Here is a 17,273-nt window from a genome sequence, read left to right on the forward strand (position 1 = left end):
TTGCATTTAGGGCACTGAGCAATGCAACCCTGTGCTGATCGTAAACCTCGCTAATAGCTTGGTAATGTTAAATATTGCATATACTGTTTCTCGTAATACATTACACTGCTTTCTTTGTCTTTTGTGGTACAGCGCTTGTTTTATTTGGTATAGTTTTTCTTTTGTTATCATCCCTTTATTGTTTTTTGGGGTTCTGAATTGTGGTATTGATATGATGTGACTTGAAACTTAACACACCAAGTTTTGATGTCAATAGCTTAAGCATCTTCATTTGCGAGGCAGTCGCCTATAGATTCATTGTTCATGTGTTGTTTTAGGAAGGAATACCATTCTTCACTTTAATCATATTCTGTTTCTCCTTTCCCTAACTCTCCCACCTGCTCCGTCTGATGCTATATATATATATATACATTTCTTGCCCCTGTGGAGATCCAAGTACTGGAACTAATCTTGCCCTTGCACCGAGAGAAAATCCCATGATACCTGCTACCAGAGAGATTTGTTTCACGGTAGGGTTGGGAATTGACTGGCATATCTTTTAACTTATGTTCATGTTATGAATGTGATGTTTAGTCACATAAGAAAGCACTTTAAAACAGAGAAATTTGAAACTTTAAAGCCATTCTCAGTAGAGTTGAGAATTTAAATTTAGAAATTAAGACCCTTGTATTACCTTAAGCCGTGAAAGCCATCCCTTTCCCTTTAAAGATCCGCATGACACTCGAAGAGTGGGGGTCATCTCTTTTCCCTTTATTCTTATTCACTTGCACTCGTACCCTCCCATTTGTCAACCATTTCAGCATATCTGCTTCATGTTATTCTCTTTTTCTGGATATTTTTAATGTTTTAATTTGATGTCTCATAATTTAGAGAACAGTTATGTACTAAGCAGGAACTTCATAGTTTCTATGTACAAATCATCGTAGAAAAGCGGGGCTGTTCTTATTTTACCCAAGGGGTTTGAATTAGTCCCATCCTATCGGTTTTCCTCTATGTGAAAGAAAAGATAGTCAATCTATTTTTCAGAATTATCGTTCTACTAAAAACAAAAATTCTTGTAATAAGGTAAAAAATATAGTGAAATTACCTTTCCTATTCTTTTATCTGACCCCACTATTAAGAAAGATGTCATATACACAGGCAGTCATATTGTTAGTGAAGACTGAAGTAAAACAGGTGGACCACCGGTATGATAGGAGGAATTCAAATGAAAATGTGAGGAGGGAAAGGGGGAAAAAGTAGGAGGAATTCAAAATTTTAATTTGGATCTATTTTAAATTTATTCTTTTATATAGAAAAAGGAAAAATAAATAGTAAACGTGAACATTTACTTGAATTTGAATAGAGCTAACTAAATGTTACTAAATATTTAGGGTGTTTGTTTTTTGTCATCATTTATTTTTATTAATGTTTGAATATTAGGTGTTTAATTGTTGGTTTATTTTGGTTTTGTTTGATGGTAAAAAAAAGTTGAATTTTTTATTAAATTTATTTTTAAAATGAATTTTATGATTTTTTTATTTTTATTTTTGGAAAAGTGGGTTTTGACTCATTAATTTAAAAAAAAAAATTGTGAAAAGAACTCTTAACATTTATAAATTAGATTTATCTTCATTATTTTTAAAACATTTTAAAATATTAGCATTTTTTTATAAGTTAAATAATTATTTTCAAAAATGTCATTTTTATGTATCGGGTTAATAATAGTAATTGAGAGTTTTTTTATGGTGAGAATTGATTTGAAATTAATAAAATAAGAAATTTTAAAAATTGTAAATACAATTAAAAAAAATTTAGAACTAAAAATATAAAAATAAAATATTAACTTTTATTTAGTCCAATAGAAAATATAAATATCAATAATGAGTTGGAAATATAATGAGAGTTATGTGAGAATTGATTTGGAATTAATAAAATAAGAAATTAAAAAAGTTATAAATATAATTTTAAAAAATAAAAAATAAATTAAAAATATAAAAATAAAATATCAACTTTTAGCGAGTAGAAAATATAAATATCAATAATAAGTTGGACATATTTTTTCAAAATTTTTAAGTTTTTTTATTTTAATTATATTTAAATTTTAATTATTTTATTTTAATTATATTTTTAATTTTTAAAATTTCTTATTTTAGTGTTGATGTCAATTAACAAAATTTTTATTAAATTTCATTAACAAAAAAATGAGAAGATGAGTAAATTTATATAATATAGGGTATAAAATCATTATCAATTAGAAAATCATAAATATTATATTTATCATTTGAGAATCCTAGAGAAATTTTTCACAATGATTTGCATGTCATATATTATCTAATAAAATATTTATAATATATTTATTTGTAAGATACTTTTATCAAATTAAAATGATAAAATATTTTTTTTTGATAATTTTATCCAATATCATCAAATAAAAGGGTATTTCAGGAAATAATTAGGCTACCTATGAAAAATTGTATATATTTAAAAAAAAATTAAATTGATGAATATAAAACCAATTTATAAAAATTCAGATTATTTTTTCTATAAATTTTTTTTAAATTAATGAGTTAAAACCCAGTTTTAAAATTTTATGTGTATATTAGATTAATTTGAAAAACTTTTGTGTCGTAAAAATGGACAAGAATAAAACCGTTAGTACAAGGTTGTGCAAAGGCAATGAATCAAGTTTTGATGATAATAAACAAATATTATAATTTAATAAATTTTATCAAGTGTAGGCAGGTAAGAAATTTTTGGATTGGAAACGAATTTGCTTTTAATGGAATTGGGAAGGAGGAATTTTATAAAATAACTTTTTCAAAATGTTTGGAGTAATAGTAGGAGTAGGGGAACTTGTCAAAGGTGGCATTAAGGCTAGACGCACTGTCACGCACAAAGGTTGCGTGATGGAGTGGAGAGCAATTTTGGCCTCCAACAATGACCATGACCAAACAGCCTGCATTGAATGCTATCGGCTAACCAGGCGGTGGATTGGAAGAACTGGTTGTATTTAGATTTAAATCTAAGTTCAAATTTATATTTAATAATTAAAATATAATCTGTTGACATTTTTAAACTTCTTTCTCATTTCCAATAAAAAAACTAATAATTGCATTTGAGAATTGAGATTAGGTCCAAGTCTTCATGAATCTCTAATTTTTTATTTTTTATTTTTGCACTTATTTTGCTTCTTGTGTCAAACGCGTTATTCAGAACTCTCCAACTCGAACCATTTCTGTTTGGTCGTCCAGGAAAGTAATAGAAAATCAAATGCAACAATAATTTCCAACTTCTTCATTTTTGGTGGAGAATTTTCTCACATCTGCCGTCTCGGTATCCTCAAAATTTCTCAGGAAAATTAACAGCAAAGAGAAAACAAAATTCCTGAAACTGTTAACAATTTGTTGTATTGGTTACTGAACAAAAATTCTCTATTTTTTCCATTTACATCCTCAGCTCTATGACAGTATGATTGAATTTGGGAGTTCCACAAAAAAAAGTTGAGTCTAATAAGGCGTGATATGAGTAGTTTTGGTATCATAGCTCGCCAAACACGACTTGGAGTTCACTCTGAAAATCTTCACTAAATCGCAGCACATTCTCCGAACATTAGCCGAACAATTTGTCTGCATCAACAGCAGAATCTTAGTCAACCCAGTGCTTTTCGCCACCGCCTCCTGAGCCTTCGAGTCTCGGTTGAGATAGCACACGCTCCACAGTACCGTCACCGCGTCCTCCACCGCAGAGCTCGATAGTTTCATCGACATTCTCTGCACCACCGCGGCCACGCAGATCGGATCCTCGCAAATTGCTTGGTGGCCGTCTCGGCAGTTGGAGATCGTTAAGAGGAGTTTTATGGACTTCTCGGTGGTGGAAATCGGGTAATTGGATGTGGAGAGCGTTTTGGCCAGGGTTTGGACGAGTCCTGATCGGACGAGTTGAGTTTTAGTCTGGCGAGTCACGGTTATGGCGATTAGGCACGATAGGACCGAGTCGAGAGAACTTGAATCGGTCTGGGAACTCAGTAACTGCAACAGTACGGACAGTAGACCTTCTCTTTCGGAGATTGAGCGTTTTGATTCGGGGTCAATTGCGATTGCCTCCAGAATCCTGGCCGATGCGATTTTTGAATCCGAACTGCCTTTTTCTAGAATCAAAAGGATGGCCGACAAGTGATCGCGGTTGCTTTTCAAGATCAATCCCTGTATTTGTTCTTTGACTCCCTTTTCCACCATAACCAAATCCAAAATCCGAACAACCAATTCCAAAATCTCAATTCCAGCGCCGGCATTGCCCAGAACGCCGGCCACCACCGGCACAAAGCCATCCAAACTCGCAACAAACCTCCTGTTCTCATCAGAACTAGACGCGTAATCCAAAATCTTCGGTAGAGCACCAAATCGGCGGTTCTCAATGTCGGCGACCCAAGCCCCAACCTGCCGCGACGATACCACCGGCGACGGGACAGCGGAGGATTGGGCCCAGACCTGGATGAGACGTTGGAGGGTGTGGTTGGGGACAAAGTCCTTGGAGGGGAGAATCTGCATAGTGGCAGGACAGGTGTTGTTGCCGTTATCGAGCCATGTCTGTATGCTGGAGCGATCGTATGTGACACCGGTGCAGAGGCTCACCGGAGACTTCATCACGTCCAAAGAAATGGGACACTTGAAAAAGCTCGGAATGTTAATGAAGAGGTCGTTCCTCACCATCTTCGATAGAGCTACACAGAGAGAAACCAAGTTGGGAGAAGGCTCGTGGCTGTGTGAACAAGACGAAAGGGAGGGGGTGGGGGGCTTATGAAGGGGTCAAAGGGGGAGTGGAACGACGTCGTATCGGGGAGATGAAGTTGGTCGTTGGTCAACTTCGGAGTTACTACTGCTTCATAAACGTGGAAGATACGACCGTTGAAATTTTCTCCGCGGCGTACGTAGGTGGTGGCCCCTCTTTTTGGAGTCGGTCTATATGGCCAGCTATGTCGATACCACAATCGGTTTGAACAACGTGAAAGGTTGCTATAAGAAAAAGGGTTTCCATTTATTTATATTAATAACAAAAATATTTCCATAAAGTAAAACATAAAAAGCAAAAACAAAAACAAAAAAATCAAAAAAGGAGGAGATGTTAACCTCCTTTTTTAACTTGTAGTATGCATCAAAAAGGAGAAACAAAAGGAAAAGATTACTTCTTGGTACTTCTATTTTTGGACGCAAGTTATACTATATTGAAGGATGGTCCGATCTAATACCATAATGTGGAAGTACCAAACTTCTAATATAGCCATTTTTCTTTTCGACTTTGAGGCCCCAACACTCCTTACTTCAAAATAAAAATAAAAAGCTAAACAAAAATCCATAATTTCCTTTTTCTTTTAATATTTTTAAACACAAGTTAGGGCAAGCCATATGTAGAGCAGGATAGTCAAATATGCCTTAGATAGTGGGTCAATGCCAAACCTTTAATATGGGCAAATTTATTATCATAATTTTTTCTTTAAATATTTTTAAGCACAAGAGACTTGTTAAATTGAGGGCAAAATTAATGTGACGCGGGATGGATAAATATGGATAAGATAGTGGGTGAGTGCCAAACCAGGCAAATTTTCTTTTTCTATATAACAAGAGGAGATATGAAGTCAACTGTTGGTTTGTTAACCAAATACTCTTATTTATATATTAAAGGTAATAAATTGTATTAAATTACTTTATTGGTCTGTTATCACTCATAAAGTCCTACGGGAAATCATAATACTTATCTTATATGAATACTATAATCTGAACGCTAGGTGAAAAATGGTGGTAAAGGAAAAAGAGTATAATGTATTTTTTAGTGCTTTTGGATTATAATAATACTATCATTACAAATCTTGTTAATAAAACTTAATGGGATTATCTTAAATGAAAGGGAAAAGAGTACAATATGATGACATCTTTATTAGTATATTCCCTTAGTGTAAACATGATTATTCCTTTTTTATTAATTTAGTTTGGAATTCTTTGAATCTTTGCATCCCAATATTGTGTATGAGCTTCTTGCATGTTGTCTTAGATAGAGCTTTTGTAAATCACTCCTTCTAGAGTTTCATTTGATCTTATTTGTTATACCTCAATCTCACCACTTTTCTTTAAGCTCATGTGTATAAATGAATTTTTATTAAATGTGTTTGGTTCAATCACCAGTAACATATCCTCCTTTGATGTGCTCAATATATGTAGCATCGTCTTTATGTAATATCATTAACTTGTCTTTGATAGAGGATAATTTAAATGACTCTCGTTTATGTTGGACTATAGATGTTAACCATACATTTTCATGACTTCATGGACGTGTTGGACCCATTAGTCTTATCTATCAACTTGTAATTGTAAGCTTTTTAGGAGCATCAAGTTTTTCATAAGTTGTTCATTATGTTTTTTTTTTTTTTTTTGGGAATGATATCTTTTAAGTCGATAAGTCTATCCTCTTTAAGTATATTTTATAGTCATTTGGTATAACATTCTCTAATTGTCTTATAAGGTTATCAATCTTTGTTACAATGTTCATAGTCACTACATGTGACGTCATCATTTTCTTTGCATAAATGAAAGCATTTAATTGATTTATAAGTCCTTACAAGTAAATAATTCTTTGAACTTCTAGTTCTCATTGCTTTGTATAGAGATTGAGATGAGTTAAGTTTGATGCATTCCAACTAATTTCACATCATTCTTTTAGAATCAACTTGTCTCCCTTTAATGATAAGTAAAGAGTTTAGTTAAAATAATAATATATAAAGTGTGTCATAAAAAAATTAAAAAAAAATCATCTATCAAGAGTTCAAGGTATGTAAAGTAGAAGAGGAAATAAACCTAACATAAATACCAAGTTGATGTTAAGAATCTAGCTTAGTACACTATGTAGAAGCATGTATAATTTATCCAAAAATACATAAATGAGAAATATTGGATAGATAGCCTAGAAGAAGATGTAGACGATAGAATTTATGGTTAGTTGTATATCAAATGCGAATTAAAGCTGCAACATAGAGAATAGCATGTCCCCAAACGAAAAAGGTAGTTGTTCTCTCAAGAGTAATGGTATGATAATTCATTGTAAGCATTTCATAAGAAATTCAACTAATTCATTATGGGTATGAGCATAAGCAATAGGTTACTCAACATTTGGATCAACTAACTTACAATAATCAAGGATTGTTTGGGAGGAAAATTCATCAATATTATCTAAAATAATGTTATCTAGAAATTGTGTGCTAAGTTAAATTATTTGAGCAAGTAATTTAGCGAAGACAATAGTACAAGTTGAAAAAGATAGACATCAGACCATCTAGTTAAAGCATTAACTAAAACTATAAAATAACAAAATCGTCCAATAGATGGGTGAATAAGGCTCGTAAATGTCCTTTTGAATGCATTTTAGAAAAGCTAAGATTCAAATACAAACTTGGCAAAATATGGTTTAATAATTAATTTGACTTAAGAGCAGGCAACAGAACCATAATTATTAAGCATCAAAATCTTTTAGATTTTTTAAGGATACCCATGAAATTATTTATGATATGATGCATCATGGAGGATCTCATATGGCCAAGTCATTCATGCCAAAGCATAAATATGTTTAGGTTATAAAACTTCTAGTTCAATACAACATATGATTTAATGTCTTATTGTTGTGTGTTATACCTCACATGAGAAAGAACAAAGTTTTTAAACGTGTTTGTCCAAAAATAATTAAAGTAATAAGAAAATATTCATCATTACCATTGTTTATAGTTTCAATATGATACCCATTTCAAATAATATCTTTAAAACAAAGTAGAATTCTATTAGATTTGATATAATATAAAGCATCATTAGTAAAGAATTTAGTTCCACTCGATAATATAATAATTATTCTTCTTAAGCCTTAAATCTAGTGGATACAACTTGATATGGTATCAACATTAGTTGTAGTTAATATTGAGTTCAAAAAATATTTTTTGTTACAAAGGATTGTGTGTGTTGTAGCATAATCTATAAGGCATACATCTACTTTGGGTGTCATATAATTTATCAAAAATTTAAAGGGAATCCATGCATCTTCAAATAAAAATATAGAATATATATATATATATATATATATATATATATATATATATATATATATATTAAATAAACATATACATAAAAGTAAAATGTAAAATAAACCTCAAAAATTATATATTAAGGGGAAATAAGATGGTAAAAGAGCATAATATAGAACCAAATCTAATTATTCTAGACATTTTCAACACAAATTAAATTGTCGATTTTTCCAATGGTATCCTCAAAGAAGTCTAAACCATCTAAGTGTATGTCATGGAGAGTTGTATCTACCATGATCGCAACCACATCCTCAATCTTATTCACGTTCATGTTCATGTTCATGCCTATATCCATTAGCTTGTACTCTTTTTAGCCGACCTATGCCACATTCATGAGCATGTAAGAATTAGCCCTTACTTCAAGTTATAACATAGACCCAATGGGATGAAATTAATGATTTTTCAGTAAAAACTCATTATTTTGTTCAATCATGAAAAGACATGAAATTAATTTATAATATTAAATGAATTGACACTTTCAATATTTGATGTTATAGGAGCACATTCGAAATATGAAAAGTAGAGAATATTTTTTCAAACATATATTCTTTAGTGAATTTTTCTCCGCATAACTTCAAGTGAGTTTTCTTTAAAGAGTTTTGATTTGTAATAAGCAACAAATTTGAAATCTTATAATATCAAGTACATTCGATGACAAGATGCTTTCGGAGTGATTATAGTTTTTTTATAATCATATCAATCCCTTAAGCATTCCATATGATGAAACGAATTTGTTATCGTGAAATATTTATCATTTAATTCTTCATCAATGAGATGACGAAAGAATATTAAAACTTTGATATGATCCTACATGAATGTATCATTTCCTTCTTTAATAGATGTTCAAATATTTATTACATTCAAATGAATTTCAATATCCAAAAGCTCAAGATAAAGTAGTTTTTATACGAGATTAAGAGAACGAGAAAGAGGATACATTGTTACAAGTTAATCTTTATTAACACACATTATTAAATGGATTGTGAACAAGTGTTGTTTTATTTTTACACAAAGAAATTATTTAAATAGGTAATTAAAAGTCATCCAAGTATAATAGCATGTGAATCGCCCGTGCACCTCTGCCTCTGATTTCAAAGTCGTCGCAAACGTGAGGTATGGGACCAAACACGGTGAAGAATCCCAATGTGTGATATTTAACTTAATAATAATAATGAAGTAGGTAAAGTCAAACTTCCAAACACAATTCCATTGAAATCAAACCACAAATTTGAATACAAATTGAAAAGAGAGGACCCGGAAACTTTATATTATTAAAATATGGATTAGGGGTATTGACTCTAGGAAGTTACAAGTAAACCTAACACGTCTCTTTGGTCATAACTGGTGTTTACAATTTACAACTATTCCAGGCTGTTGGGCCTCCTGTCCTTTTCAAATTTCCATGAAATTCAACGACTGCCCACATTCAAAAGAGCAGTTAAAGACTTAAGAAAAATCACAATGCCATTAGGCATGAGCTGGACCATTTGGGAACTTGGTCAATAGTGGCTCACACACTGCTCATACAAATTGGAGACTTTTGTTCACCCACAAGTCATCAACTACACCTTATGAGTTTTAAAGTTGGATTAATAGAGTTGGTGTGTACTGTTGAACCCACTACCTGCACTCATGCCAATTTAAGGATTGTCTTGTAATTGCCCTCCAGCTACTGCTAAGGCTGTTGTTTGCCATTATTTCTTATGAAGTTAGTTTTTTTTTTTTTTTTTCTCCTTTTGAGGAGCTTAAATCTGGGTGTGTTGGATGGATGGTTAGTTGATGACATACAAAGACATGGAGCTCCTGAATGGTGATGGTTGTTGGGGGTTGGGGACTGGTGTGGAAAGAGTGATTGCCTTAATAAAAATGTGTGTTGAAGGTAAGAGTAGAAGCAGTAATGTCTTATACCATCACCACTACATCTTCAACCATCAACCCTGGTTGATCATTCAATTCTGCAACTATCACCATTCTTCCCATATTCATCATTCAATTCCCTAGCTTGCTCTTTTTTTTCCCGAAGTTCTCATCTCTAGTTTCAACTTAATTAACAAACAACTTGGCTTTTCCAAATTCCAAGTCAGGCATCACTGAGAGATGAAATATTAACTGAATAATCAAAGAATCAGTCTTTGCTATAGAAAAGTGCTTTTCCGATGAGACTCGTCTTATTGACTTATTGAATATTACATGACTAGAAAATATGAAAAATATGATTAAAATACGAAAAAATGCCTATTAAACAATTTATGTGATGTGCCTTCAATAATATAGAATTTCCCACAATCAAATACAAGATGTAAACGGCACACATATGGACAAGTGTCAATGAATGTCCTTGTTTTCAAGTCCATGTTGTATAGTTTTATTAAATAATGGGCCCCCATTGTTCTCTTTGGGCCACATTTTCTACTAGAAAAAGCCCACAAATCACAGCCTCATTTGTGGCCCATTTATATTTTCTTGTGAACATGTCGAGTGATGAGCCTCAAGCCCAGGCGCAATGTCACCAGCCTGGAAACCCCTTGATGGTTGACAGATTTCCTACCCCAACAGTGGTACACTATTTTTCAAACTGTTGATCACCAAAGACAAGTCCACATCCACAGAGAGAGCTTCCTCTTTCATGATACCTCATCTGCTCACTCCATTTCACATTTCACAACATCAGTCTTTCAATCAATCTGCCCTTCACCCCTCTCAGTCTTCTTCCTTATGCCACTGCATTCACTGTTCGGTATGACCTGATTTAGGGCACATCACTGCATACCATGAGATGATGAGAATTGTTAAACTTCGACTGATTGAATGAATCTCTGTGTGACAGACCCATATTTGAATTCAAGAGTTCCATGATTTAGTCTAAGGTTTTCACTTTTCAGAGGGTTTGGATGCAAATCCCAACTTTTTGTGAAAATTATACCGACTTTTTAATGGCAGAGGGCCCACTTGAAAAAGGAATGAGACAGCTGCACCCCCTCCTCCCTCTATATCCCAAAAGTAGTTATGAAATAAGAAGATTGCTAAGCAACAGTGGCAGGCTGGCAGCAGGGGAAGAGATTGTGGGAGTAAAGGACGAAATCAGTTTTGGGCACTATTCAAGGTGATTGGCCAGGGAGTGTGGGAGTCCTCAAATTTAGGGATGGGGTTTTGGCTTAGAGAAGAGAACATGACACCATCTAATCAAAGGGCCTCTAGCAAGGGACAACCCTCCCTGTTGTGGGACTTAACAAAACAGTCCCATTTCCCTAGTCGGCCATTAATATGAAATGGACCCACATATCCACCTAACCATGCAACATATTTCCCACTTTTTCTCTTCCCCAAACCCCATTTTCCTTTTTGCCATTTTTCTTAATTTTCTTGACATGCCCATTTTGGTTTCGTGCCTCCCAAACACCTCCCCTAAAGACCCGCTCAAAGGAAGCCTTTTCCACTTTCGTCTTCAAAAGCTAAAACCCCTTTCAACCCTTGATGTTTAATTATAATTTATACGCTTGTACAACCTCTTATTTATTTTAGTCATCATTAAAACTCTCCATATCTCAAAACACACCTCAATCTGCAACACATGACCCAGCATTTATTTCCCCATGTTTCCATATTTCCTCATTGTTTTCACTTCATATCCATCACAAAAAACACGCCATCATCTTTCTCTATATTAGCCTAGCATATCATCTTTTCTACTTCACATATTACTACTCCCCTTCTTTGCACCTTTTTTGCTCAACACCCCCTCTCATTCTTGTGTCTGCTAGCCTTTTACTTTGCTGAGATATGGGTAAAAGGCCTCAAATTCTAGTGCTTTGGCTGTTCTTGGTGCTCATCTTTTTGGTCGAATACTCTCATGGCTCAAGGCACACTCAAGTTCTAAAGGAAAAGCCGAAGCCCCAGAATTCACCTCGAAGCTTTTTCGGGTTCTTGCCTAAAGGAATGCCAATCCCACCTTCTGGTCCTTCAAAGAAGCACAACGATATTGGGTTGCAAAGCTCGCAGCAATCCCCATGAAGATACTTAGAATTCTGCAGATAAAAGCGATATAGTTCTTTCTTTCTACTCATAAAACAATAGAACTGATGGGTAATGCATATGGATTGGTGGGCATCCATATTTTTACATTTTTTTTTTCCTGGTTGAAGGTTCTGAAATCTGATTATGGGTGTGGCTCTGTCTCCTCCTTTACACATTGAATAAGGAGAGATCAAAACAGCTGGTAATTAACATAGAATACAGAGTCCTTCTGGGTGCAATGGGGCTAGTTTTCTAGCTTGACAGGAGGACTTCTTATTATTTTTTGTCCTTCCTTTGTATAAAGAAGAGATGAAACATGCACAAAATTTTTATCTGTGTAAATTCTGTCTTGTGGCCTGAATTCTTCATCAACTCCTCTGAATGCAGTTTTTTTCTTTTTTTCTTTTTTACTTTCCCACATAACGAAATCAAAGCATACATTTTCCAAGGCGGAATGAAGAATTATTTGTTGAGTAATTGAAGTATGAGTTTGTGTCTCAGAGAGTATATGATGATGATGGTGATGATGATGATGATGGTGGGTGGGGAGGTCAAGTCCTTCTCACACAGGAACTGGGTCTGGAGCTTGAACAGTACAAGGCAATGAACTGTGGAGAAGAAAGCCCATGAATTTCTCTTAGATTTTTTAAGAGGTGGCGTGATCCCATGTTTGTCTTCGATGTTGATTTGATGTTCATGAATAAAATTTGAATGCTGCCCTGCCAAGCGCACATATCCCCACAGCCTAAAGTCCACAGAGATGCTTTTTCTTTGGTGATTGTTTTTTTTTATTTGTAGGGTTGGAGTTGGAACGCACATGCCCACATCCTCTTGTGCATTGCTTTCTTTCTATACATATATTTTTTGTCAGGGCGTTGTGTTATTTTAATCTTGAGAATTGTAGAAGGTCTAACAACATGCTCCGTATATAAGACTTTTGTCTCAGGGTTTTCACACTGAAAATTGTGTCCCCCAAGCTGAAGGGATGTCAAAGGTCTCTAAAAAATCTTCTTACATTTCTATAAAAAATGGTTTTATTGATTCAAAACCGACAATCTCATGGCTCATGTGATTTCATTAGAACCAATTTGAAATTGAAAGTGTTTAATACTTCTTCTTTGACTTAAGAGATTAAATTATCTGGACAGCAATAATTTTTTTCACTTGGGACAGGTTGAAGTTTAAAGCTCCATCTTCTGAAATCCAAGTTCTTCTCAGTCCATTTCAAAAGTCCTTAAAAGGTAGTTTTCAAAAAGTACTCCATCTACTATGCCTTTTCAAATAAAAATATTTTTATTTGAAAATTTGGAATATTCTCGTGTTATTTTATTTTATGAGTTTTTAAATATATATATATATATATATTTTAAATTATACAATACTCTTTTTAAATTATTTTATAATTAGTTCTTGATAAAATGTTTTTTTATAAAAAAATATATATATATCAATTATATTTTCCAGTCTGGAAAAGAATTTTTTATTTTTAAAAATAAAAAATTCTACTCTTATAATTTGTTGTGATGGCATATGGGATTGGGTTTTACATTTTTGTACCATTGGACTGCTATGGTTATAACTTATAAGTTATAACAACAAAAATACACACCATACCATTTGGGCCCACTCTCTTAATAGTGGCACCCCAAAGAAGATGAAGGAAGTGAGATTTGGAGCACATGAATTGGACTAATCAAGCAACAGTGCACATTGTTGAGAGGATAAGCTTCACAAATTCAAACAAGACCAAACCTGGTTCAAGGACTTGAACAGTGGAAACAACACATCCATCACCAGATGAAGATGGGCAAACCCCCATGTCACTCCCTTTTGTTGTTTCATACCATGCCTAAGGTTTTTGCCCCACCAAACTGAAAAGCCTAATTAAACTACTACATACCATCATTCTAAAGATTAGACTGCAAGTTTGGGTCATGGTGGAAAAAAGTTCAAGTGGGGTTTGGTGATGAAACCGGGAAAGGTTTCAACTGATACTAGAAGCTTCTGTTGAAATTAGGGGAGAGGATAACTGGTAATCAGTTTGGTATAAACGTATGCAAGGCTACATTATACCTATCTATTGACTTGTATTAATCAAGCCAAGTGGGGTTGAGTTCAGTTGACTAAATCACATATGCCCTCTAATCTTGCTGGAAATTCAAACAAACCCATCATCAGAAAATTTGTTCTGGGTCTTCTCAGTGGACATAGACTATTATCACATAGTTGCATTTGTCGCACCTTCATTTATGGCAGTTAACCGACCCAGCCAACCAAATTTACCTTTCATGCAGTTAAATGAGCTAGAATTTGGGGGTGATCATCATCACCATCTTGAAAGGTTTTCAGCTTGGACTCCTGCCCCATTCATTTTTTATGGTTTCATTTACCAGCACTCCTTCCTTTTTCTGCTTTTAGCTCCTAAAATCGCGCCTCCCAACATGGTAGTTTTTAAGTTTCTTCTTGTTCAGGAAATTCTGGGGCAAACCCATCTCAGCATTTTGAATTTTACTTCTTCGGATAGGCTCTTAGGCACTTGCTTCACAAACTTTTACCAAATCATGGGAATTTTTTAACACAATTATTATTATTTATTCTCTGTTTGGATGCAATTTTTTATTTTCTTTTAAAATCAGAAAATAAAAGTAGAGGACAAAAACTCTTAAAAGCTTATTTATGTAAGATATTCCATTTTTATAAGATATAAGATAATTTTTTTTTATGTAAGATATTCCATTTTTATACATAAATTTTTTATTTTACAAAGAAAAAAGAGAGCGTCTAACCAAACAAACACTTTACTACTTGAAAAAAAAATTCGAATGTTAAAAAGACTAAAAAAACTTCCTAAAATCACTATCAAACGTATTTTTAGTGTCCGTTTGATAGTGATTTTAAGAAACGCTTTTAGTTTTAAAAGTATTTTTTTAAAATAAAAATTAGGTCTTTGGCAAATTTTAGAAAACACTTCTAAAAATTTTAAAAATCACTTATAAAGTTAAAAAGAGTGTATTTGGCAATGAATCTGATAAATGTTTTTATCTTTTCTAATACTTGAAAAATAAAAATTTTCAAGTGTTAAAAAAACTAAAAACACTTTTCAAAATCACTGTCAAACGCACTCAAAATCATTTATAGTGTTTTATAAAAAAATATTTGATATGTGATTCTCTTAAAAACACTTTCACTAAAATATTATGTTGGAAAGTCAATCTTCCTAAATCTTCCATATTAAGAATAGATGACTTGTATATGTTAGTTTTCCTATTGTAATTCCTGACTTATAGATGGATAGTCTAGAATATGGTAAGTTGATTCCTGACTTGTAGAAAAAGATCTCAAACATCTTTGTATAAATACACACTTCAACATCAATAATATTAATTCAACCAATTCTTTTTCTTTTCATGGTATCAGAGCATGACTAAAATCCTGATTCATTACTGCACTCTAATCTCTCATGTAGCATCTCTTTTCTTCAATCATCATGGCAAAATCAGAGATTCCTACGGATTTCTCAAAGGCAGATCTCTCCAATCCCTATTTCACTCACCATTCAGACCACCTAGGTTTGGTTTTGATTTCCAAATATTTGAATGGAGACAATTATTCAGCTTGGAAAAGGACTATGATTCTAGCTTTAAACTCTAAGAACAAATTGGGTTTTGTTAATGGCTCGATCAAGGCTCCTTCAGAAGAAATTGATCCTGAAGGTTATGCGACTTGGTCACAGTGTAACGACATGGTTCACTCCTGGATCGTCAATACTCTCAATCCAGAAATTGCGGACAGTGTAATCTATTATTCTACTACTCATGAAGTTTGGGAAGATCTTTGTGAGCGATTCTCTCATAGCAATGCGCCTCGCATCTTTGAAATTCAGCGAGATATTGCTTGTCTTCGACAAGAGCAACTCTTTGTCTCTGCCTATTACACAAAATTGAAAGGCCTGTGGGATGAATTGGCTTCCTACAACGCTGCAACACATGGGGCACAACAAGATCAACAAAAATTGATGCAATTTCTGATGGATTTGAATGAATCTTACAGTGCTATTCGCGGGCAAATCCTCCTAATGAATCCTCTCCCTTCTGTCCGCCAAGCATACTCCTCTGTCTCTCAAGAAGAAAAACAACACCTCCTCACTTTGACGAACGCAGCAGCGGAATCTGCCGCAAGTGCTGCTATGGTTGTGCGCAGCAACGGCAAGTCTTCGGCAACTTGGAAGGACGGAATAGATCGATCGAACACAGGAATGATGGAACCGACTGATCGCCCCTCTAGTTCTCAAAATTTTCGGGTGAATCGGTCTTCTCAAGGACAAGATGGCAGACCATTTTTTGATCAAGATCGGCACCGCATGGGTTCTGGAAGAGGACGCCCCTAGTGCTCGTATTGTGGAGATATGGGTCATTGGGCCCAAAAGTGTTTTCAACTACATGGATACCCACCAAACCATCCTAAAGCAAGAATGAACTTAGGCTCAAACTCAAATCGGAATAAAAGTTTTTCTACGGCTAACCAAGTTTCTGAGGCAGATGAAGGGAAACCTGCAGTTGTATTGTCAGAAGCCCAACTCAAGCAACTTTTGTCACTTCTTAATAACCAAGATGAAAACTCTAGTTCCAAAGTGAATGCAGTAACAAAGCCAGGTTTGTCCAAAGTCGCTTCCCACAATTGGATTATGGATAGTGGGGCGACGGACCATATTACTTCATCCTCTAAGTTATTGCATAAAGATAAAAATTGCTCGTTACCGCCCGTATTGTTGCCTAGTGGAGAAAAAGCCAATATTGTTACGAAATGGACTTTGCCTCTGAATTCCGTCTATTATCTGCATGATGTCTTATCTGTGCCTACATTCAAAGTTGATTTAATATCAGTTAGTCGTTTGACAAGAGGTCTAAATTGTTTAGTGACGTTTTTCCCTTATTGGTGTATTTTGCAGGATCTGGCTACGAGGAGGACGATTGGTTTGAGTAAACAACGTGACAGACTATACTATTTGGTGGCACTAGCGACGGAGAAATATTTAACCAACCATTCCTCATCCACAAACCAACCAGCCTGCAATCTCGTCATCTCTTCCACTGATCTCTGGCACAGTCGCTTAGGTCATGTATTACCTTCTCGTTTGAGTTTCATTGCCAAGAATTTTTTG

The 17,273-nt window shown here is 34.1% G+C and overlaps 1 protein-coding gene across 1 annotated transcript; it reads right to left on the bottom strand.

The window, feature by feature from the left end:
- Positions 1–3,488: 3,488 nt before the first annotated feature.
- LOC100251262 (U-box domain-containing protein 27) lies at positions 3,489–4,691 on the bottom strand. Its single transcript, XM_002264237.4, has one exon. The coding sequence runs from the start codon at positions 4,689–4,691 to the stop codon at positions 3,489–3,491; it is 1,203 nt and encodes a 400-aa protein (XP_002264273.1).
- Between the last annotated feature and the right edge of the window lie 12,582 nt (positions 4,692–17,273).

Source organism: Vitis vinifera, chromosome 18, assembly GCF_030704535.1.
Source record: "Vitis vinifera cultivar Pinot Noir 40024 chromosome 18, ASM3070453v1".
Classification (NCBI taxonomy): Eukaryota; Viridiplantae; Streptophyta; class Magnoliopsida; order Vitales; family Vitaceae; genus Vitis; species Vitis vinifera.

What these genes read in the sequence shown, in the direction of transcription:
- LOC100251262 (XM_002264237.4), bottom strand. Translation starts at nt 4,691, where the DNA reads ATGGTGAGGAACGACCTCTTCATTAACATTCCGAGCTTTTTCAAGTGT.